General features: G+C 43.6%; 2 protein-coding genes across 3 annotated transcripts in view; one reads left to right on the top strand and one right to left on the bottom strand.

Moving 5' to 3' along the window:
* GPLD1 (glycosylphosphatidylinositol specific phospholipase D1) overlaps positions 1–21523 on the top strand; it is a 62070-nt gene extending 40547 nt beyond the window's left edge. Inside the window, 11 exon segments of the mRNA XM_053246901.1 lie at positions 228–338; positions 737–811; positions 5169–5325; positions 6534–6675; positions 8312–8414; positions 8500–8593; positions 13851–14027; positions 15055–15212; positions 16498–16524; positions 17328–17378; positions 20548–21523. Of these exon segments, the coding sequence (XP_053102876.1) occupies positions 228–338; positions 737–811; positions 5169–5325; positions 6534–6675; positions 8312–8414; positions 8500–8593; positions 13851–14027; positions 15055–15212; positions 16498–16524; positions 17328–17378; positions 20548–20625 (1173 nt within the window). The 3' untranslated portion in view covers positions 20626–21523.
* Positions 17990–23248, bottom strand: part of MRS2 (magnesium transporter MRS2) — a 48468-nt gene continuing 43209 nt past the window's right edge. Inside the window, exons 11-12 of one of the 2 annotated variants that reach the window (XR_008306353.1) lie at positions 23049–23248; positions 22540–22646 (exon numbers count right to left, since the gene is read on the bottom strand). Coding sequence is in view for 1 of the 2 variants with exons in the window: in XM_053246911.1 (XP_053102886.1) it covers positions 22536–22646 (111 nt within the window). In the remaining variant the exon portion in view is untranslated. Of the gene's footprint in view, positions 22647–23048 lie in introns of both variants that reach the window. The other variant, XM_053246911.1, reaches the window with a different exon arrangement.

Below are 23248 nucleotides of genomic sequence, written 5' to 3'. Positions count from 1 at the left end.
TAAGTTTCAAACACTATCAGCAGGCTCATTTTAGCTCCTTATCTTTCCTTCATGGGTTCATACATCTTTAAAGAATAGTTTGTCATGCTTAAAAAAGAATAGCCCAAATATTTGCTAAAGAATAGCAAAGATTCCCAATTACTACATGAGATATTATTTGAGCAGGTATTGTAAAGGGACAAATGTGCTTTTAAAATGCTATTTGGTCAAAAGAATTATTTTTTAAGCCTTCAGGAAGGTTTGGTTCTGCTGTAGCAGTTCTGGACTTCAATGAAGATGGTGTATTGGATCTTGCTGTGGGAGCGCCATCTGTAGGGTCATAGGAGCTCAGTTACAGGGTAAGAATTTTTTGCATGTAGAATGTAAATGTACAGCATTAATACAGAATACTTTGCTATATAAAGGTGTAATTAATGTTATTGCTTCCTAAGTGCAGTACTAAAAGTGAAATGGCTGACAAATGAATCCGCATAATGACAATCTTAGGACCCACCTAAGGGCTGCACAACTCTCAGGGACATATTTTTAGGAGGCACAGAGGGCTTCCTGAGAAGAGCATCAAAAATTGCTGTTTCCCCTCTGCACCCCGCTGTTAGCCGGGAAGTTCTGTTAGGCTGCTCTCTCGCTGCAGTGGTGTTTCCTTACTGGTGGTATGTCAGCCACCAGTTTTACAATTGATTTTAAAGACTCTGTTTTTTATTTATGCCTTGTTACAGTTTTGTTTTCTGTTGTCTAGGGCTCCGTGTACATATTTTTTGGCACCAAAGGAGAGGGTTTCCACAGCCTACCAAACATTACCATAGTTTGTCAAGTAAGTTTGCTAATAATAAAACAATAAATGTAAATGAGAAATGAAGCCACTTTTTTTTTATTTCCATGAAGGCTTTATCCTTGGGGCACTGGGAGAAACTATGAATTGCTCTTGCACTCATCAAAGGACAGGCATGGGTGATCAGTGATGTGTTCACTCCAGGTACACTGCGTATAGTTCTTATCATTCACTTCTGAAATGGATGTTGCCCAGGTATCTTCCTTATAAAAATTGGATTTTAAAAACTGACTTTAAAAAAAAAAGTTTTTAAATTGTTTTGTATTGTATTTTGTATTTTTAGCCTACTTTCAAGAAGGCTTATCACCCGGCATTCCGTGTGTGTGTCCATCCATGTGTCTGTGTGACTGTCCACCACTATCAACTTGACAATGCCTGGACCAATATGAACTAAATCGGGTACAGTTATAGGGACACATAGGGACACCTCAACGGTGTAGTTTGTGACAATGTCATCCACCCCAGTTCAAGATGGCAGACTCATAAACTTTTGAGGCGCTAGTGGGATATCTTGTGGATCACCTAACTGATTTGAACCAAATTTCCTACAGCTGTAGGGGCACATAGGGGCACCTCAGTGGCGTCATTTGTGATGATGTTATGCACCCTGATTCAAGAGGGCGGATGCCTGAACATTTGAGGCGCAAGTGGGCTAACTTGTGGACTGTCTAACCGATTTTGAACCAAATTTGATACAGTTGTAGTGAGTGACTCATAGGGACATTTCCCCACTGCACCATTAGGTGGTTTGCAGAGAGTTAGGATGGAATAATTTCTGGCCTTCCCAACACTATAATGCCATAAGAAATAGAAAAGTTACAGAAAATAGGAGTAAACGTTATTTGGGAGTATGGAATGTCTTCCAAACATGGGAATGCTGAATAGGTGCTTTATGGTCTAAACAGTTTAGAAAAGCAGGTGACTAAGAAGTAGTATTGAAGTTTATACATCGTGAGTGACTTAAGAAAGAAGGACTAAGGAGAGTTGTTAGCAGCAGCAGCAGTAATAAAGGCTGTGTACACAAGCAGCAAAACCCAGGCTAGGGCAAAATCTATCCTGGGCTTGGCTGTCTCTGTGTACCACTGGGATTGAGCCCAGTCCCGGTACTGCCCTTGTGAGCAGCCTGACTTCTAGCTCCAGCCTTTAGCCATGGTTATGTCTGTGCTCGGGCTGTATGCAGCCTGAGCATGCACAGAAACAGATGCTTACAGCACCCATCTCACTGGGGGTATCCCCCAGTGCACCTTGCAGCAAACACAATATCCATATTGTGGGATGTCCGGAGGCCAGGCCACATCATCCTGGCCTCTGGGAGCACAAGCTGCACTCCCAGCAACATGTACTAGATCGTCTGTGGGGAAGGTGAGTTGGACCTTACCTTCTCCCCCACCTGTCCATCTGCTTGTGTGTGATCATGAGAATAGCCTCCTTATGTGATAGAGTATCTGAGTTCAGTGGTAATAAGTATGTGATTAATAAAATAAAATGGATTGGGCAAGCTCATAAATTAGGCAGAATGCCCAGATCAGCTATTCGTAGGATGAACTTCTGAATTATAGGATTTAAAATGTCTGAAAGACAGAAGTGCATAGCAAAGAATGGCATTTACTATTCATTTTCTGTACTATTATGAGTTTTGTGAAGCCTGTTAATCTACCCACTGTTAGGGTGCATCCCTGTATAACCCACTCAGATATTAAATACTTGCCACCTGACACTTTTAAGTACATGGAGAAACTGACTATGCCACTGAGCACAGTGTTTACCACTCCCCTACAGCTGTTCAGAGGTATGGGGAAAAGAGGCATGGGAATTGTAGTAGGAAATAGAATCTGTCCTTTTTCTTGTAATGAGATTGTTTGAACACATAATTCAGATCACACCACTTTTCTTATGTTTATCAAGACAAATTTGTTGTGTTCTATTCAGTATCTTTTATGTTTTGTTGTTTAGAAGTTTGTCCCAGTGGGGATCCTGTAGAGAGTGTGCGGGGGAAAGGAGAAAATGGAATTGTTTCTGAATAAACTCTTAGTTAAATCTATATAAGATTACTTTGTGTTTGTGAGGGAAGCAGTTATAAAACAAAATTTTATTAAGGGTGAAATGAAATATGCTTTATTTATGCCCTTGTACAAATCTATGGTGTGGCCACATCTGGAGTACTGCGCACAGTTTTGATCACCGTATCTTACGAAGGACATTGTAGAACTGGAAAAGTTGCAGAAGAGGGCAACCAAGATGATCGGGGGACTGGAGCACCTTCCTTATGTGGCTAGGCTACAGCATCTGGGTTTCTTTACTTTGGAAAAGAAGCAACTAAGGGGAGACGTGATTGAGGTGTATAAAATTATGCATGGAGTGGAGAGAGTGGATGGAGAGAAATTTTTCTCCCCCTCTCACAACACTAGAACCAGGGGTCATCCCATGAATTAGGACCAACAAGAGGAAGTACTTATTCACACAGTGCATAATTTGCTGATGGAGTTACACTGGCTGCCAATAGGTTTCCAGGCAAAATACTAAGTGCTAGTTATAAAGCCCTAAACGGCTTAGGCCCTGGGTATTTAAGAGAGCATCTTCTTCACTATGAGCTCCACCGCCCATTGAGGTCATCTGAGGAGGTCCGTCTCCAGTGACTGCCAACTTGTCTGATGGCTACACAGAGATGGGCCTTCTCGGTTGCTGCCCCGAGATTGTGAAATGCGCTCCCTACTAAGATACAATCCTCCCCATCTCTGGCAATTTTTAAAAGACATCTGAAAACCCATCTTTTCAACCAAGCTTTCTCAGCCTTTTAAAATTTGTTGGTTTTAATTTTGTGATTGATTTTAAATGGTTGAATTGTTTTAACTTTTTATATGTGTTTTAATTGTTTTATGTTAACTGCCCAGAGACAAAAGTTTGGGCGGCATATAAATGTGATAAATAAATAAATAAATAAAATAAAATAAAATAATTAATCTATGGAATTCCTTGCCATGGAATGTGGAGATGGCCACCAGCTTAGACGGCTTTAAAAGGGATTTAGACAGATTCATGGTCTATTAATGGCTATTAGTCTGGTGGCTGTGGGCCACCTCCAGCCTCAGAGGCACAATGCCGCTCAATACCAGTTGCAGGGGAGCAATAGCAGGAGAGAGGGCATGCCCTCACAACTTGCCTGTGGGTTCCTCAGAGGCATCTGGTGGGCCACTGTGTGAAAAAGGATGCTGAACTAGATGTGCCTTGGGCCTGATCCAGCAGGGCTGTTCTTATGTATGGCACATCACATGTACAAGCCCATCTAGTGAAGGCATGCAGGAAATCACCTGGGAATAACAGCAAAAGAAGCCTCATTCCTTAATGTATAAAGGTGTGAAATTGTATAGAACAAGACAGAAGGAGATAATGGCAAATCTTGTAAAGAGGAGGGCTGGCATAACATAAAAATGGAGCAATAAAGAAGAAAGGAGTGAATTTAAAGCGGGGCTACACTTTGGAGAATGCTATATAAATAAAAATAGGAGTTTGGAAAAGAAAGGGAAATTCACATCTATCTCACACTTTGTAGAGTTGTATGCACAAAGATAAGAAAGAACTGCCTCTTGCTACTCCAATACCATGGCTACTCATTCAGTAGGGGAAAGGGGACACTATTGGAAAATCAGTCTGCTTTCTTGGCTTTCATTTTAGGCTTTTTCTTTCTTTGTGTCTGAGAAATTAATACTGGGCAACATCCAGACAAGTTCATTATGATTACGCACCAATGAAATCAGCAAAACAACTTGTTCATTATTAATTTTAGTCCTGTTAATCTCATTGGGACTTAGTCATGATCTTTATTTGGGGGCTCCAATTTCTCCTTAGAGAAAATTCTAAGCAGAAATTCATGTGAGCACAAAGGGCTAGGCTGAATCCTTCTCCTTGATGCACTAGTTTTTTTATATACAGGAAAGGTTATTGGTGGGGGATTCAAACATGCAACCCCCATATACAGTACATGGCCTGCAATGCTACAGTCCAGGAAAGACCTTTCCATTTAGTTCAGCTGATCGTATAAATTCTGCATGGTCAGAGACTATAGCCAGCTGCGTATCTACATGTTTACAGGAACTACTTAGTGGCTATTATGTGGTTTTAGTGGCTATTGTGTGGTTCCAGCATCTGATCTTCCTTTAAGGCAGGAGACATCTCTGGTCTGATTGTTCTTTTTTGAGGAAAGAAATATCTAAGAGAACAAAACGAGTGTTCGGTGGTTTGTAAAGTATTACCTCTTCAATGGAGACATCTCATTGGAGGAATTGTATTTCAACAACAGGCATGTTCTCTTATCTGGAAATCAATATATTGCCTCTTCCAGGAAATATACTGTAACCTTGGCTGGTCACTGCTGGCAGCTGATTTTGATGGGGATGGAAAAAGTGATCTGGTGGTTGGCTCTCCTTATGCATCTGGCGGTGGGAAACAAAGAGGATTTGTGGCTACGTTTTATTCATTTTTCAACAGAAGCAACCAAGGTGACATTTGCTGAGGAAATTTATTTATTTCATATAGTATTTTTTCTTGTGCCTTATGGCTTTAGCTCCCTTTCAAATAACCCATAAAACAAAACCAGAATAATCATCTAAATCCTTCCCCAAGTGTATGTGTATGACTAATGGTAATAAGCCCCAGATGATTTGATCAATGCAGGAAGGCCTTGAGCCAGAGATCCAAGTGAATTTACACAAAATATGCATATGCTTTGTCAGGACCATTTGTGTTGTCTGCTGTATGGGAGAGAAATATGTGGGACCTTCCCCTCAAGCAGTGATGTCATTGTGACTTGCTTATCAATGACAAAAGATTACTTTAAAATCCAAAGTAGTTTCTTGAATTGCACATGCCAGCCAGACTAGGAACTGTTGCTGGGCCGCTATCCTAAATGTTATCCTACTCTCCCTGAAGGGGGTATGGGTAGAACCTCAAGATAAAATCTTGGACTGTGAGATTATAGGCAGTTGCCAACCCTAACAATTTTTTGCAGGAACTCCTAAGGCTCATACAAACCTTTGGCCTGCAAAGATTTCCCCATTCACTTCAGTAAGGGGAGGCACAAAAGTGACATGTGTGTGGATGGAGCTGCCCCCTTCAGCAGAAACTGGACATGCCACTCACCCAGAGTTCCTATTTATGTATCAGTGTGACATTTGGGCAAGACTCTTATTATTATTATTATTATTATTATTATTATTATTAATTATTAATTTGATTTCTATACCGCCCTTCCAAAAATGGCTCAGGGCGGTTTACAAAGAGAGATAACAAACAAATAAGATGGCTCCCTGTCCCCAAAGGGCTCACATTCTAAAAAGAAACATAAGACACACACCAGCAACAGTCACTGGAGGTACTGTGCTGGGGGTGGATAGGGCCAGTTACTCTCCCCCTGCTAAATAAAGAGAATCACCACGGTAAAAGGTGCCTCTTTGCCCAGTTAGCAGGGGATGGATTCCCCTACTTGATGTTAATCATAGGGATGTGCACAAATAGAGATTCAAAGGGCTATTCGTAGCACATCCCCTGCACCTTTAAAATGGAGAAGAGCAGTTCGCAATTTTACGTCCTATAAATGGGGTTGATGGTAGTCCAGCAACATCTGGGGACCCAAGCTTGAAAATCCCTGCCTTACATAAAGGATGTGATGTGTTCCAGAAACAGTGCCATGTTTTTTTTGCTCTGTCAGGCCTGTTGTCCATATCAGATGCTAACTGGATGGTGGAAGGAGAAAAGGATTATGCCTGGTTTGGATCATCACTCAGCAGTATCCAGCTTCAGAATATGACCTTGTTGCTAATTGGCAGTCCTTCCTGGAAAAGCTGTATGGGGTATATTGGATTTAACTTTAATGGTCTGTGTGTGCTGATAACAATCTACACTTTTTTCTGTAATCTTACCTATGCAGTAGACGAACATGGTTTCTCAAAGCTTACTGTTTAATATCTGTGCTGCTTACTAGGGACATGTGAAATTGTTACTGTCCAAATGTCATTTTCTTTTTAATGTGCCCTGGATAATTGCAAAGATAGTGGCTGACATATTGCACAACGCTCCATCAGCCTAGGATAAAGTGTTTGCACAGTTGCGCAAGAGCACTTTTGCACACAACTGCAAAATTGTCTAAATGCAGTTGCATGACAGAGGGATATTATTTCCAAAGGCCTATCACACAAGTGTTTGCACAGTTGTGTAGTCTTGCACAAGAGTGCAGATGGTCTGCTCCTAGATTGATGGAGCCTTGCACAGCATTTCAGTCATGATTTAAATTGTGATTAAGCATCAGAAGGTCTTCAAGCTGGCCCACCAAAGTTTGAACAGTTGGCATATCATGGCTTGTCTGTTGACTGGACATTCCGGGAAGAAGCTTTGAGATGAATACCTGACTATACCCCGGTTCCCACAATAATTTGAATCTAGGTTTAATGTGGGTTACCAACATTGACATGATTGTATGAACCCATGCCAAGGTTTATAACCCAAGATTCCCATCTTGGCATGGGTTCACACAATCACACAGATGTTGGTAGCCCACATTAAACCTTGATTCAAACAATTGTGTGAACAAGTCTAGTGTCTGCCTCTGGTTTAAAATAACCTTCCTCTTTATAAATTCTGCAGTATATCTTCTAAAAAGTATACAGAGAAGTCCCTAAACAGACACTTGTACAATGTAGTTCAGAGCAGCAAGACTACTCTGGCATGTTATTTAAAACATAGGGAGCTGTCATATACCGAGTCAAACCATAGGTCCATCTAGCTCAGTATTGTCTACACCAGTGATTCTCAAACTTGGGTCCTCAGGTGTTATTGGACTTCAACTCCCATAATCCCCAACCAAAGGCCACTGAGGCTGGGGATTATGGGAGTTGAAGTCCAATAACACCTGAGGACCCAAGTTTGAGAATCCCTGGTCTACACAGACTGGCAGTGGCTTCTCCAAGGTTGTAGGCAAGAATCTCTCTCAGCCCTATCTTGGAGGAGAACTAGATGCTCTTCTGAGAGCAGCTCCATCCCCTGAGGGGAATGTCTTACAGTCCTCACAAATCAAGTCTCCCATTCATATGCCCCCAGGGCAGACCCTGCTTAGCTAAGGGGATAAGTCATGCTTTTCGCATCATTCATTTTGTTTAATTAAATATTTAGGCTTCCCTGTCCTGATGGTAAAAATATTTTCTTGTCTTTTTCAACATTCTATTAATCTAGCAAATATTTTACTGTTATTTCCATTTTACAAGTGGGTAACAACTTCTGGAAGGCATTCACCCATTGAATCTATGTTAGCGCTTGAGTGTCACTAGATGTTCCAAAAATGGAGGTTTTGAACCAACATAATTGGTTTGATAATACTTTATTTTGATGTTGCTGCTTTCTCTTGCAGTTTCTTTCCCCCAACCCCCCACTCAAACCTATCAATATGCTAATCCTAATTTCTTTCTTATTTACTGTAATCCTCTTGTGCTCTAGTTTAGGCTGCTATTTCTCACAACGTACCAAGCAGGCTGTTGGAAAGGTATATGGTTATATCTCATCCAGCACGAAAAGCTGGTTTGCTTTAACTGGAGATCTGGTAGGTATTTTTGGTACCCCTTAAAATAGTATACAAGGAATCCATCTTAATAGAACTGATTGTTTGTTGTTTAATTAACATGCAGGATATGGGGAGACTGGGTTCATCTCTGGCAACAGGTTTCCTTTCTGTAGAAGGAATCCGCAGGCATGTGCTGGTAGCTGGTGCACCGACACAAGGTACGTACATAATACTAGACATGAGACAATGCTTCTGTGCAGCAGTTTTATTTCAGCAAATATATCTTATAAACTAGCTGACCCCGCACAGAGCATCTGTGCCGTTGTGCACTGAGCCTGTGGCATCCCCCCACAGCACTCTCGCTCGCTCGCTCTCCCCCCCCTCTCCCCCCCTGCAGCTCTCTCCTCCCACAGCTCTCCCCATTGGGTGGGCCAGGGCCAGGCCATTCCGCCGCCGCCTCCAACCTCCTCCTCCCGGCTGGTAGGGCTTTGCCCGCTGTCTGCCCACCTCCTCACCGCCACCATTATTTCTTCCCGCCACCGCCTCCTCTTCCTGGCCGGCAGAGCTTTGCCCGCCATCCACCCACCTCTTCTGGCCAGAGAGGCTTCGCCTGCCGGCCCTCCACCTCTGCATCCTGACCTCTGCCATTATTTATCTCCGCTTCAATGCTGGAACTCTTGCACGCTCTAGAGCATCTGCGCGTTAGTACTTGATTGCTCCCCTCACCTCAGATCTCCCCACCCTCACCTGAGCTGCACTCCTGCTCCTCCTCCATCCCGTTGCTTCCATCCTCCTCACCCTTCTTGGTCGTGGCTGCAGCATTGCTGCTGCCTATTGGCCAAGCTGCAGCCCCCTATCCCCAGAGACCTCCCTACCCTCACCTGAGCCTCACACCTGCTCCTTCCTCCAGGAGCAGCAGCAGTGGTTGACCGGGCCCTTCCTCACTGCTGCCGCCACTATGGCCGCTCGTTCCTCTCAGGCCACTGACAGGCCTGGGCCCTTCGCTTGCCTGCCTGCCTCTCTCTGACAATGGCCTCAGTAGCCCCAAACAGCAGCAGTGGTTGACTGGGCCCTTCCTTGCTGCTAGTGCTGCCATGGCCGCTCATTCCCCTCAGGCTGCTGACAGGCTCAGGCCCGTCCCTTCCCCTTCCTTCTGTCTCTCTTTCACCTCCTTTTTCTCTTTCTCTCTCCTCCACTCACTCTTCCCCATTCTTTCTTCTCCCTCCTTTCATGTTTTTTCTCTCTCTCTCCCCCTCCCTCCCTGAGTTAACAGATCTTGTTCATCTTGTTTCCTCATCTAATTCACACAACGGCAGCCTCTTCTCCTGAAGGAGCTCTTTCCTCCCTCACAACCTGTCTTTTTGCAGACCCCTGCCTGCTATCCTTTTATATATATAGATTCCTCTCCTCTATGATCAAGAACATCTTTCGACCAATAACAGCTGCATTCCAACTGACCTTAACCATCATAGGCTCCTCCTATCTGCATATAGAATCCCCTCTGCCCAATCACCATGGTGCCACAGGTGACTCCTCCCTATCTGCATATAGATTCCCCACTGCCCAATCAGGTGCTTCTGCTTGCAAACTCTGTCAGCCAATTGCCTCCTTTCTACCACGTCCCCACGCATGGCCCGTCTTGGAGAATTAATAATATAGATGATGAACTGAGCTCCTCTTCCTAAGATCCTTGAATACTAAGGGCCTTCTCTGCATCTCGATTGGGTTATCCTTCTCATGTGCTCCAGAGGCAAGACTTGTGCAAATTAGCTGAAGCTTTAAGAGCCTGGGAAGGAGAGTTTGTTTGTTTTGTTTGGTGGGAGAATGCAAGTCCTGACTTTCTCCCCACTGAGTTCTCTTTTCTGCCCCTCTTTCTCCTTTCCCTTGCCCCCTTTTTAAAATGTTCTCTGTTTTCTGTCTTTTGCTCCCTGCCTTCTGCTTCTGCTTCCCCCCCCCCACTTGCCTTCTCTTTCCCCACTTTGTGCCTTTGGGGCTCTGCCTTATCTCTGTGCCCCCTCACTCCGCTGTCTGCCTTTTGGCTCCTGCCTTCTCCCGCTTTTTGCCTTCTGCCTTTCAGCCCCTGCTTTCTCCCCACTTTCTGGTTTCTGCTGCCTCCCCACTTTCTAGTTTCTTCCTTTCAGCCCCTGCTTTCTGCTTCCCCCTTTCTAATTTATTCTTTTTGTCCCTGCTTTTCTGCCTCCCTCCCTGCTTTCCTCCATCTCAGTGGGCTTCCCCCCAACCAGCATGGAGGGAAACATGGTGTGGGGAAGGTCCTGCCGTGACGAATGGTTTCTCCTCCACCCTTCTATCCCAGTAAATCTAACTAAATCTCTCCCTCCTGCAAACCTGCCTCAGTATATACCCCTGATGATTTCCAAAATGTCCCTCCATCATGGCAGGCATGGTTTCAGGGAAAATGAAAATGAAATAAATAGAAGGGTTTCTCCCTCCTCTTCCTCAGCTTCATTATCCTCTTTTTTCCTGAGTCTCCCTCCTAAAGTAGCAAAAGGTTTAAGCACAGGAATTCAGAAAACTCCAAGAAATCTAGCAAGCCTCATACCCCAGTAGAACGCCATGATCTATCTCATTCTTCTGAGATTTCTGAATATGACCTCCCAGATCTCTGACCTCCTCATGTGGACTCGGATGTGATATGTCCCCTACCTAATTCTCCTCAGGGACCGCTTATCCCACATCCTAAAGACCCTGAACCAGATTGAGACTCAGAAGAGGATGGTGAATGCTCTAGTGATCAGAGTAGTGACTTCTTTTCAAAAATCACAGGAACTGTTCATTCCAGAAGACTTTTCTCCCCTACTAACCAAGGCCATTGCTCCCTTGGGCCTGCAATTATTCTCCCATCATGAAGAACAGCTATCTACCAAGGGGATATTGGTTTTCCCTAAGCCAAGCCCAAAGCCCCAAACCGTAACATACTGTTTTTGGAATGTTTTGTGGACATGGTTAAACAGGAATGGTAACTCCCCACAATGAACAGAAAGTCCAGTGCTGTAACTAATAAATTTTATAACCTACCCCAGGAGGCTATGAAATTGCTAAAAGTCCTCCTATCCTACCACATGATGTAGAAAGGATAGAGATGATCACTTAGAGATGCCAAGGATAAGAGATGGCCCTGAGAAAAGCACATGAGGCTTCCTCCTTATTGGTATGAGTCTCTACTGCTTCCTCCGTTATTAAAAATGGCAATCCTTTTATGGGTAGAGTAGGTCAGTAATATTCCCAATGACCTGGGCATGCCTCAAGAAAACACTCTCAAAGATTCAGAACGCACAAGCTTTTATGGCAAATGCCACTCTGGACTCTGTACATTTTGATGTCCACTCCGCCACCTCTGCAGTTGTGGCCAGGTGTAACGTGTGATCAAACACTGGCAAGTAGGTACTCCATCACGCACTAACTTTGCTGTGGTACCCTATGCTGGCTCAAAATTATTTGGAGATGACATTATTCAGAGGAGACTAAGAATAAAAGAAAAGCCCTTCCTACTGCCCCACACAGGGAAGATAAGAGGCTACCCAGAAGATCCTTTTGGCCATTTAGACATTTATTTAGATCCAGGGATAAGGACATCAGAACACAGCATCTGTTTTGGAACAAACAGGGCCCTGCACCTAAATCTTCCACCCCACTACGGTCAGTCTTCAATAATCAGTCTCGGACATCTAGACAGCAGTCCTGACTCGCTGCCTCTCCAGGTTCAGGGGCGGGGTCATCTATCAGAACACTTCCACACTTGGGATTCCAACACCACAGATAAGTGGGTCCTACATACTTAAAACACAGATACAAAATAAAACTAAACATCTGTTCCAGGGACCAGTTTCTACCAACACCCCAGTCATGCTTGCCTTCCAAATAGGCAAGCATGGGCCTTCTTCAAGCAATCCAGCATTTGGAAGCAATAGATGTAATGGAACCTGTCCCTCTTCTACAACGAGCGGGCATTTACTCTATTTTGTTTACTGTGCCCAAGAAAGATGGCTCCCTCAGGGCACTTCTAGATCCCAAATTCTTAAACAAGTTTGTAAGACACAGAAAGTTCAGGATGAAGACCCTAAGGTCCATCACAGAATCTCTCCACCATCTGGATTACAGGGCTTCCATAGACCTCACAGAAGTCTACCGACATGTTTCCATTCACATGCAAAGCCGAGTGCCCCTTCGCTTCATGCACACGGACAAATACTTTTAGTACAAGTCCTTTCCATTCAGCTTGTCCTCAACACCCAGAATCTTTACAAATATATTGGGACTCCTAGTAGCCCACCTCAGACTGCAGGGCATCAAGGTGTTCTGGATGTCTTCTGATCTGGAAAATCTGCTGATCAGATCCCCAACTTTAAATGCAGCACATAGGGATGTGGCATCAACACTGGAGGTATTATCCAACTATGAATTCCCCGTGAACACGACCAAAAACCAACTCTTTCCTTCTTTACAAATCCTCCACCTGTGGGTTAAGAGATACACAGACAGACTGATTCTTCCATGAGATTGAATCCAGAAGACATTAGATCTAATTCACCTAATCTCACATGCCAGCACAGTGCCCTTTCTGTCCCTGGCCCATCTTCTGATATGAATGGTGTCATCACTGGACTCCATACCACAGGGGTAGATTTCACCTTTGACCCCCTACAATGACCCCAACAGAATGCCATCATATGGAAGAGCCAAAAGAAAATACAACTGTCTCCCCAATTCCTCTTGTCCTTCTCAAGGTGGACATCTCCCTTGCATCTTTCCTAAGACAAGTAATTCCTGGACCCTCCCAGAACCGTGAAGACTTTTTCTTGCTTCTGGATTTGAGGTCATCTTGGCCCATCCACATGGCGGTCTGGGTCTATTGGACCACCTTACATAGAAGTACTGTACAAGGACTTTATTTTTCTTCTTCTCGTTTTCCACACTAGTGCAACCGGCTTCTCTGTCTCAATGGATGTGGCTATTCAGAACTGGGTGGGGGTCTCCTTCCCAGGCTCTTAAATCTTCAGCTAATTTGCATGTCCTGCCTCTGGAGCACATGGGAAGGCTAACCCAACTGAGACGCCCTTAAATCCAGCAGCAAGAAGCAGCCTTCATGGTAACTACATACAAAGGATGTTCCTTTCTACATACGAAGGATGAGCTCCACCATCAAGTAATGGTCTCTCCCCGCCCCCCAGTCTGGCACAGCCTCCAGATGAGGAAATAGCACCTTACTGAAATGAGAAGCTGTTGCAGAGAGATTAAACATTGTAAGATCTGAACATTATCAAGCTGTACTTTTTTGTTTTTGCAAATCTAGTACATGATTTCATTCTTACAGATGGATTTTGGAGAACCAGCATTTTCTGTTGTTAGTTCTAGTTATAACCTCCCAGGGAAAGTGCCTATGCGAGTAACAGTTATTTTCACCATCTCCCAGGAATGGTGCTGTGACTCTGTCACCTCGGTTGTTGTTTTTTCCAGACAGCACATCTAGGTTTGCATTCATGACCTCTGTGTTGCACCAGGCGGGAAGTGCTTTGATGTATGACTTGACTGACAGTGCCAAGCCGTTTCTGCTCAGCACTTATAGTGGGGACAGGAAATTCTCACGCTTTGGAGGAGATGTACACCTACAGGACCTGAACAATGATGGACTTGGTAAAATAAAAAAATAATCAACATCTTGATTCATATGTGAAATATTTAAAGTTATTAGGTATTGTCAATACATTTGAAAATACATTGAGTACCCAGAATGTTGGGGGCAATATGCTAAATCATTGTAAACCGCTTAGAGAGCTCCGGCTATAAAGCGGTATATAAATGTAAGTGCTATTGCTATTGCTATTGCTATCTGGCACAATAGGAAGGGAAAGTAGCAGGAAATTCAAAATGATAAATTCTGAATCAAGAATGTTCACAGTGTGAGAGTTTATAGAAATGCAGAATACGACCACTGCGTTTAACAGGTTTTTTAAAGAGGAAAAAGGAAAGAAAAAATAGATATTTAAAGGTAGAGAATTCCAGAGAGGCCAAAATAAGAACATACTCTTAATCCAGTGCCCACAGCTTGAACATAGGAAGCAGCCATACTGAGTCAGACCATAGGTCCATCTTGCTCAGTATTGTCTACACAGACTGGCAGCAGCTTCTCTAAGGTTGCAGGCAGGAATCTCTCTCAGCCCTATCTTGGAGATGCCGACAGGGAGGGAACTTGGAGCCTAGATGCTCTTCCCAGAGCAGCTCCATCCCCCTTGCTTTGTAGGCTCATAAATGTTGCACCAGAGTAGAGTACATTTTAAAGGGTGACCTTGAACACTACTTCTAAAAAGCTTTGCAGTAAATAATAGAACCATTAGAAGAGAGAATAATATTTTCACCTAATTATGGCAAATTTGCCATACAGGTTTTGTTAAGTTGGTTTCAGAGAATAAGAGCTGCTTCAGTCATAATAAGGAATTCCCATTTGCTCCCTGTATGTTTCTGCAGCAGCCTGTGTAATGTGTGGACATATTACTTTATCATATTTATATACCACCTGATATGTATACCTCTATGTCTGAACACTTATCTATACATTATCTATACACACACTCTCTCAGAACTACAATTGGACAAGGTTACTGGGTCTGTGTTCGCTGCATATTTTCAGACATGCATCTTCTCTTGTTTTGGATGGTTGCAGATGAAATTATTGTCACATCACCTCTTCGAAGTGATGTCATGGGTGGACTGTTTGAAGAACAGACTGCCCGTGTGTATATCTATAGTGGAAACCAGACTTCTTCGGGTAACGTGACAGACCACTGCAAATCATGGACTTCCCCTTGTCCTGAAGATTGGGTAAGAAAACATTGTTAGCAAATTTTATTGCTATAATGATGTGGGGTTTTGGTGAGGTTTTATTTATGTGGGGCAGGTGTAATTACACCCAAAGTAGTAAAAAATAAATAAAAATCACCTAAAACTATTTGTATTGCAAACTGTGTTCGTTCTGTTCAGCAGTGTATGCATCTCTGCACTGTAGACAGAGATTAAGTCTCTGCATCATAGACACTGATTAAGTTTCTAAGTAGTTTCCCATCGTGCAAGATTGGGGTGTGCACGGAACCACCACACGGCGGTCCGGCACTGGGGTGGAGGGTAGCTTTAAGAGCGGCGGGAGGGTTTACTTACCCCTCCCGCTGCTTTCCTGGTCTGCAGCCGTAATCTTCAGAGTAATTGGGGAAGCAGGATACCTCCCTGCTGCCCCTTCCCCGCTGCTGCTCTGCAAACCTTCCCAGGAGTGCTTTGCCGCTCGGTCCCTGGGAAGAGGGTCCGAAAATGGCTTGATTGTACCTGAAAATCAGCTAAGAAAACACGCCTCAGCTCGACAGTGTTTACGACACCATTTAAGCCCCCAAGAAGGTTGGGGGGGGGGCGCGGGCCGGAGGATCAGCACCCTGTCACGGGGACAGTGTTTACCCTGCAGCCGGGCAGCGTCGGCGAAGGGGTGCGGGGTGTGTGTGTGGGGGGGGGGCGGTCCTTCGTTCCCACAGCCCAAGCCGTGGCTGATGCCTTCGGACGGAGCATGTCACCCCCTCGCCACATTTCAAACATTTTCTTCCAGACAGCATTCAAATTCCCCTCAGCCTGATCCGTGAATGACATCCCAGTTCCTTCCCTCTTCCGGGGCTGACCTTTCCCTTCAACGGATCATTTCCTTGGCAAAGGGCATCTTAAATCCCCGTCGTGCGCACGCTTCACGTCTCTGACGTGCGCGCGCATTCGCAAAGCACTCCTGGGAAGGTTTGCAGAGCAGCAGCGGGGAAGGGGCGGCAGGGAGGTATCCTGCCGTCCCAATTACTCTGAAGATTACGGCCGCAGAGCGGGAAAGCGGCGGGAGGGGTAAGTAAACCCTCCCACCGCTCTTAAAGCTACCCCGCCCCCACCCCCAAACTGAACCACCAAGGTCCGGACCAGTCCGGAGGCCTTTACAATGGCCTCCGGGCCCATCCCTAGTGCAAGAGCCAGATGCATTTTGTCAATCAACATACATTTTGAAAATGTTTGCAGCTGAATATGCACTGTAATAGCAGTACCCTTATCTACACTGACCTCTTCCATTCCTGTTTTTTTTCTTTCCCAGGCACAATATGTCATAATTTCTCCTGAGGTGAGCAACCAAAGTCTGAAGGGACAACATGCTATTTAGGTTTAAGAAACTGTGGGTAGAACTAATGCTTAAAAAGTATAATTCATGTGGTAAAACTAGCTACTGAAGTTAAGATTCTAGAATTGTTGACCTGGAACCATTAGAACCACAAATATGTCTGACTCAGAACACAACTGGATTGATTTATTGAAGAATATCTTGGAATTTCAACTCTACTGCCTCCACTGTATAACCCATTGCAAACAGGAAAGGTCCCCTTCCCTTCCTCTGAAAGTCAAATTGTCACAGTTAGGAACAAGAAAGTTGACTGCTTGGAGATGCCAACCAAATTGTAATTTAATAACATGGCTTGTTTCTAAGCACACTTATCTCATTGAACTCAAGAGCTTTGTGGCTGAGTAAAGATGTTTAGAATCAGGATAGGATGTTCACAGGACCTGTAAAGGATTTCATTCTAGGACAAAGTGATCATGAACTTAAGTTGTTTTCTGCTTGTTCTAGCTTGTGGCTACTTTTACTCAAATAACTCAGAGCTGTTTTTGTGTATGTATCTTTCTGCAGCACACTTGCTCTCTGCTTGGAGCACACTGTAGGCAGGATTGCACTGCTTGATCTATTGCAGAGGAAGTGGTGGGTGTGGGGAGAAGGATCTGCTTGTAGGCACAGAGTTTGACTGAATAGTCATTGCTCTGCTGTGCCACTATAAACTATCAATGGTGAAGAAAAACAAGCAGGTATAGAAACATTTATATATTAACATGGTTGAACATTCTTGGCACATAATTGGTTTATTATTGTTGCAGGAAAGATCAAGGTTTGGGAGTGCTGTGATTACAATAAAATCTGGACAAAAGGCAAGTAAACTAGCCTTACAAGTTTTCACAGGTTAAGAAACAAGCAAAACCAGCATCGGTATGATTGGCTACGTTAAGTTTCACAATCATCACCCACAAATCAGCTAGATCAGTGTTTCTCAATGTTTTTGTAGTCATGGACCAGTACATTATTCTTGTGCCGTTTCCTAGACCAGCAGTTAGTAAGGGGGTCACCCCCCCTCACCTCCAACCCCACCCCCAGGTACTCCCAAAAAAGCAATTTCGGGTAGCTCTCTAGAGCTCATTTCTAGGCAGCCCCCACTGCTAGATAATGTTCATTTTGAGGATGTGAAATGAATGTTATCCAGCAGTGAGGGCTGTCTAGAAATGAGCTCCGGAGAGCTCGCAGTGACCCCTGCCAGCCCAAAATTGTTTTGGGGGGGCCTCACGGACCAGTACCCAACGTCTCACGGACCAGTGGTTGAGAAACACAGAGCTAGCTAAAAGACTGCTTCTTGTATTTTATTTTATTTATTTATTTATTGGATTTATATACCACCCTTCCAAAATGGCTCAGGGCGGTTTACAAATTAAAACAAACCACTAAAACAATAAAGAGCTAAAACAAATTAAAAACAATATAACAACAATTAACAATTTAAAAACATTTTAAAACAACAATTAAACAATTACAGTGATTGAAAGCCCCAAAATCGGATTAAAATATTAAAACAGATTTAAAAACCCTGGAAAGCCAGGCCAAACAAATACGTTTTAAGGGCTCTCCTGAAGGCTAAGAGAAAATTCAAATTACAGATTTCCGCAGGGAGCGCATTCCACAGCCCCGGAGCAGCTATAGAGAAGGGCCGCCTCTGAGTTGCCACCAGATGAGCTGGTGATAACTGGAGACGAACCTCCTCAGATGACCTTAATGTGCGGTGGGGATCACGCAGAAGAAGGCGCTCTCTAAGGTAACTCGGGCCTAAGCTGTTCAGGGCTTTAAAGGATATAACCAGCACTTTGTATTTTGCCCGGAAACATATCGGCAGCTAGTGCAGTTGTTTCAAAATAGGCGTAATATGGTCTCTCCGGGTTACCCCAGAGACCAATCTGGCTGCTGCATTCTGAACTAATTGAAGTCTCCGAACTATGTAAAAGGCAGCCCCACGTAGAGCACATTGCAGTAGTCAAGCTGGGAGGTTACCAGCTGGTGCACCACTGTTTTGAGGTCATCCTCTTCAAGGAATGGGCGTAGCTGTCGAATCAGCCGAAGCTGATAGAAAGCACTCCTGGCCATGGCCTCCACCTGAGAAACCAGGGTGAGGCTTGTGTCCAGGAGTACTCCCAAGCTGCGCACCTGCTCCTTCTGGGGGAGTGTAACCCCATCCAGCACAGGAAGATCTCACTCCTCAGATTCTGAGCCCCCACAATGAGCACCTCCGTCTTGCTTGGATTCAGCTTCAGTTTGTTATCCCTCATCCAGCCCATTACTGCCTGTAGGCAGGCATTTAGAGAATGAGTGCCATTTCCTGAAGATGAAAGGGAGAAGTAGATTTGGGTGTCATCAGCATACTGATAACACCCAGCACCAAATCTCCTGATGATCTCACCCAGCAGTTTCATGTAGATACTGAAAAGCATTGGTGACAGAATGGAACCCTGAGGGACTCCATATAACAGCTCTTGCTTTGAGGAGCGACTGTCACCAAGCTCCACCATCTGGGATCTACCCGAGAGATAGGAACAGAACCACTGCAGAGCAGTGCCCCCTATTCCCAACTCCTCCAGGTGACCCAGAAGGATACCATGGTTGATGGTATCGAACGCCGCCGAGAGATCCAAGAGGACCAACAGAGTCACACTCCCACTGTCAATCCCCATAGCCTGTTCTAAAGCCAGTTTGAAATGGGTCTAGATAATAGTTTCTTCCCAAACCGCCCGTAGCTGGTTAGCCACCACCCTCTCGATTACCTTGCCCAGCCAGGGGAGATTGGAGATTGGCCTATAACTATCCATCGCTGAGGGATCCAGGGAAAGCTTCTTAAGAAGAGGTCTAACGATTGTCTCCTTCAAACAGGGAGGCACCCTACCCTCCCTCAGCGATGCATTTATGATATTAACTAGGCCATCTCCAACAACCTCTCCGCTAGATCGAAGCAGCCAGGTTGGGCAAGGATCCAGAGAACAAGTGGTAGGCCATACTGCTCCAAGCAGCTTGTCCACGTCATCAGGAGTCACAGATTGAAACTGAACCAACCTAACACTGCAAGAAGGATTGCAGGATACCTCCCTCACAGACCCTGCAGAAATAGTGGAGTCCAAGTCGGCCCGAATACAGGAGATTTTATCCACAAAGAACCCACTAAAGGCATCACAGCAGAGATTTGTAGGCTTCAGCAATACTGTCATGAGTGTGTGCAGGACTTTTTCTGAAAAGGGAAGCCTGCAATCCTATACTCACGTACCTGGGAGTACGCCTCACTGAATTCAGTGGGACTAGCTTGGGGGTGGAGACTTGACTCCCTTTAAATTTTTTGTGCTGTAATAGTAGCAGTGGGAGGCCTCCTGGAGGTTGCCGTTGCCCAAAACAAATGTCCTGGTTGTGGTTGAACTGTTGTACCAGGGCATTCGGGGGGTGGGGGGGTGGGAGCCACATTTTCTCTTAGAATGCCCTGGTACAATGCTATTATCCAAAGCATTTTGGGGGAAAGAGGCAGCTACCAATTGGATTTCTGTTATGTTGCTACCTGCACAACAGCTAATTTATTAATTTTTTTTCAAAAAGTGCCATGACTGCTACTAGCCTAGTAAGCCCCTTGCCCTTGAATTGCTTGCTCCTCTCTCCAGAATGGTCTAAAATGTTTCAGAGTGCCCAGTTTCACCCTCTGCCCCAATTTTTGCTGAAATGTTGCTCTCGACTGCTTGGCTTTGGCCCTTGCCTAAGAAGGAAACCCAGGGACTGCATCATGAACTATCAGACTTGGTGAAGACAACAGCACAGCACCAGTCTGATTGCTGCCCTCCCAATACTACCATTGGATGCCTGTTTTATGGTGATTTAAAGCAACAACTGAATTGATAACAGCAGAGTTATTTTGCTTCACATTAGACCAATGATCCAGTCAAAAATCTTCAGTTAACAATGCTTTTTCTGCCTATGAACGGAACTAAATTCTGTAAAATTGATGGCTGCCTTTTGTCTTTGCAGAATGAAGTTGTTGTGGCTGCTGAGAGAAGCTCAGTAAAAGCACGGCTTAGTGGAAGGATTTTTATCTATACCTTTTAATTGCATTATTTTTTGGCATCTCTTCAGTGAACTATGCTTCATAAATCACTTTCATTTTTGCACCCCTGGGGATATAACCACAGCATCATATATACTGTAGTGGACTGTTGTATGAATAATGTTAACCTTCTATTAGTGAACGCTGCTATTCCTCTGGAATTAATGTTACTGTTTAAAGTGTCCATAATAGATAAAACAACAGTTGAATGGAAACTCTAATTTTCAGTAGTTAACTATTTTAACTATGGTATGAGAATTCAGATCAAACATACATGGTGTCAACTCTTATTTTAATATATTGTACTATAGAAGAAAGTCCAAACCGATCCAGAAAATATAGTTTGGTATTTCCCACCCACATTTTCCCCCTAACCTCTGCATCCTTTTCATTTCAGCCCATTTGAAAGGAAATATCCTTTCAACTAGATCAAAGGCCTGTGTCCAGTCACTAGTGTCTTTATGTCATCAATGGCAGACATTGCACTTTTAGATGGTGCAGGGATAAGAGGAGTTGCTACCACCACCCCACCCCACCCCAGCGAGAACTTAAACCAAGAGAAAGATAATGGCATTTCCAGGTACTTCTAAACAGTACTTTAGTGCACTTGCACAGAACTGCAAGACAAATATCTATTTGATGAATTCATCAAGTTTTTAAATGGTGTTATGTCAATATTAGCCACTAGGGATTTCCTGGGTTTCTACACCTCTTTAAATAGCTTCTGCTTCCTACTCAAAGTGCAATTTCACTTTCTTCTGGATGTCAAACAATTATTTAGATTTTCTGTATTATTCAAGCTATTGATTAATGAATGTCCTAATTTAATTTGAAATCCCAAACTAATGTCTTGAGTGTTTACTGCCTTGTTCCATAGGTAATAAAAGCAGATACACTCTTTGAGTAGCATTTTATAATCATTCTAAACTCAGAATAACTGCTTAAGGTGTCATCAGTAGGTTTCAGGGCAAGCATTGGCAACATATAGACATTTCTTCCATTCCCTAGTTACATTCCTTGTCAAACATTTTTAATAGGCTCCATATACACAGCTCTGGCTGTTGACTTGGAATGAGGAACCTGTTTGAACACACATCTTTTCTCCCACCTAGCTGGGGCATGTGTGTAGAAGCCTGCTTTAAACCTGTGGGTGGTGGCTCTGATCACTAGTGGATGTACGTGTGATATTGAAATGATGGAGGAAGTTTAAGACAGATCTTCTCCCTCTAGGGCCCAACAGCTGAACTGCCAGTAGATGCTAGTATTTCATAGGGAATTTAAACTACTTAAATACAGTACACTAAGTTTCCCTGACAGGGACATTCTTTTGAGTTAAATTATTGTCCTTTGAAATGTAACTTACTAGCTTACCTACACAAGCAAAAAAGATTTGTCTAGCTGGATGTAACTAAGTGGGGCCAGCAGCCAAGTACTTTTAATGCCTTTCCTCCCTCACTATATGTGCTCTTTTTACACTCGAAGCCCAGCAACACACTAATCCTATGATATTTTAGTTGTGGAAGAAAATGTTACTTTCAAAATTAGGAAAGGAGGAATGGTATATTGATAATGGGCCAGACCAAAACATTCTAAATTAATATTAACATGAATTGCTTGATTTTCAATAGTCAACAGGAGACGTCAGATTTAATAATTCACACCTGCTTGAGATTTTCTACTGTGTTGGAAAATGCTGTTTAGAGAGAATTATTTTTCTGACACAATACAAGTTAAATTGCTGGCTGCATAAAATTCTGCTAGACATCTCTCTTCAAAGTTGAAGATGTTGGTGATTCCAGTTGCACATCTTTGGCATATTAAGGTCAAGTGTTATACTTCTATAATTTTACTATAAGAAAACACAGTGGTAGTCCAAAAGTCAGTGATACAGGAAGAACAAAAAGAGGTTGGATCATTGGCTGGTCATTGTACTTCTGCTTGACCCAAGAGGTTCTGTTTTAAAGTCACTTTTAAATTCTACTTTCCCATTGGCTGGCTGACTTCTTTTCAGCAAAGCTGGGATCTAGGGAATTAAAAAACAACACACACACACACATTAGGGGTGAGAAATAATTAAATGGAAAATTGTTTGGGGTGGGGTAAAAAATTGTCAGAACAAGCAATTTCCAAAACCCACTAGAAAAAGATGAACTGCAAACATCTGATCTACAGGGTCACTATGCTTCTCCATAGGCTACTACTTTTTTATTATTATTTTTTAGTTCTACTGGTAGAATGGGCTGGTCAATTATTTTCTAAGGTAACTGGTACCTTAGAAATGAATATAAATATTTGTTTATAGTTGTGTCCACTTCTTTTACTCAGTTTAATTAAAGCTACTGAATCAGAATAGGAATTAAGGAGAAGAGGAACCTGAACAAATCAACAGTAAAGTCAATGGAAGGCCTGCTGGTGTTGATACCACCTTGGATAAATGCATAAGTAACAGCCTGCTGTGGTACCATTCAGAGTTTCTACTGCTGCTGGTTCATGATGCTGGATTAAGCCTTCTATCCACCAAGTCTCTAGGAATATCCTCTTCTCCCCTTCCAGTCACAGAAATGTACTACTTGCAAATTGGACTTTACCAATGGTTTATAGCAGCTGGTGGTCCAGGAGCTGGAA

The sequence above is a fragment of the Hemicordylus capensis genome, chromosome 4 (assembly GCF_027244095.1).
Source record: "Hemicordylus capensis ecotype Gifberg chromosome 4, rHemCap1.1.pri, whole genome shotgun sequence".
Classification (NCBI taxonomy): Eukaryota; Metazoa; Chordata; class Lepidosauria; order Squamata; family Cordylidae; genus Hemicordylus; species Hemicordylus capensis.
Note: the sequence above shows the minus strand (reverse complement) of the source record. Positions and strands in the feature narration are given on the sequence as shown.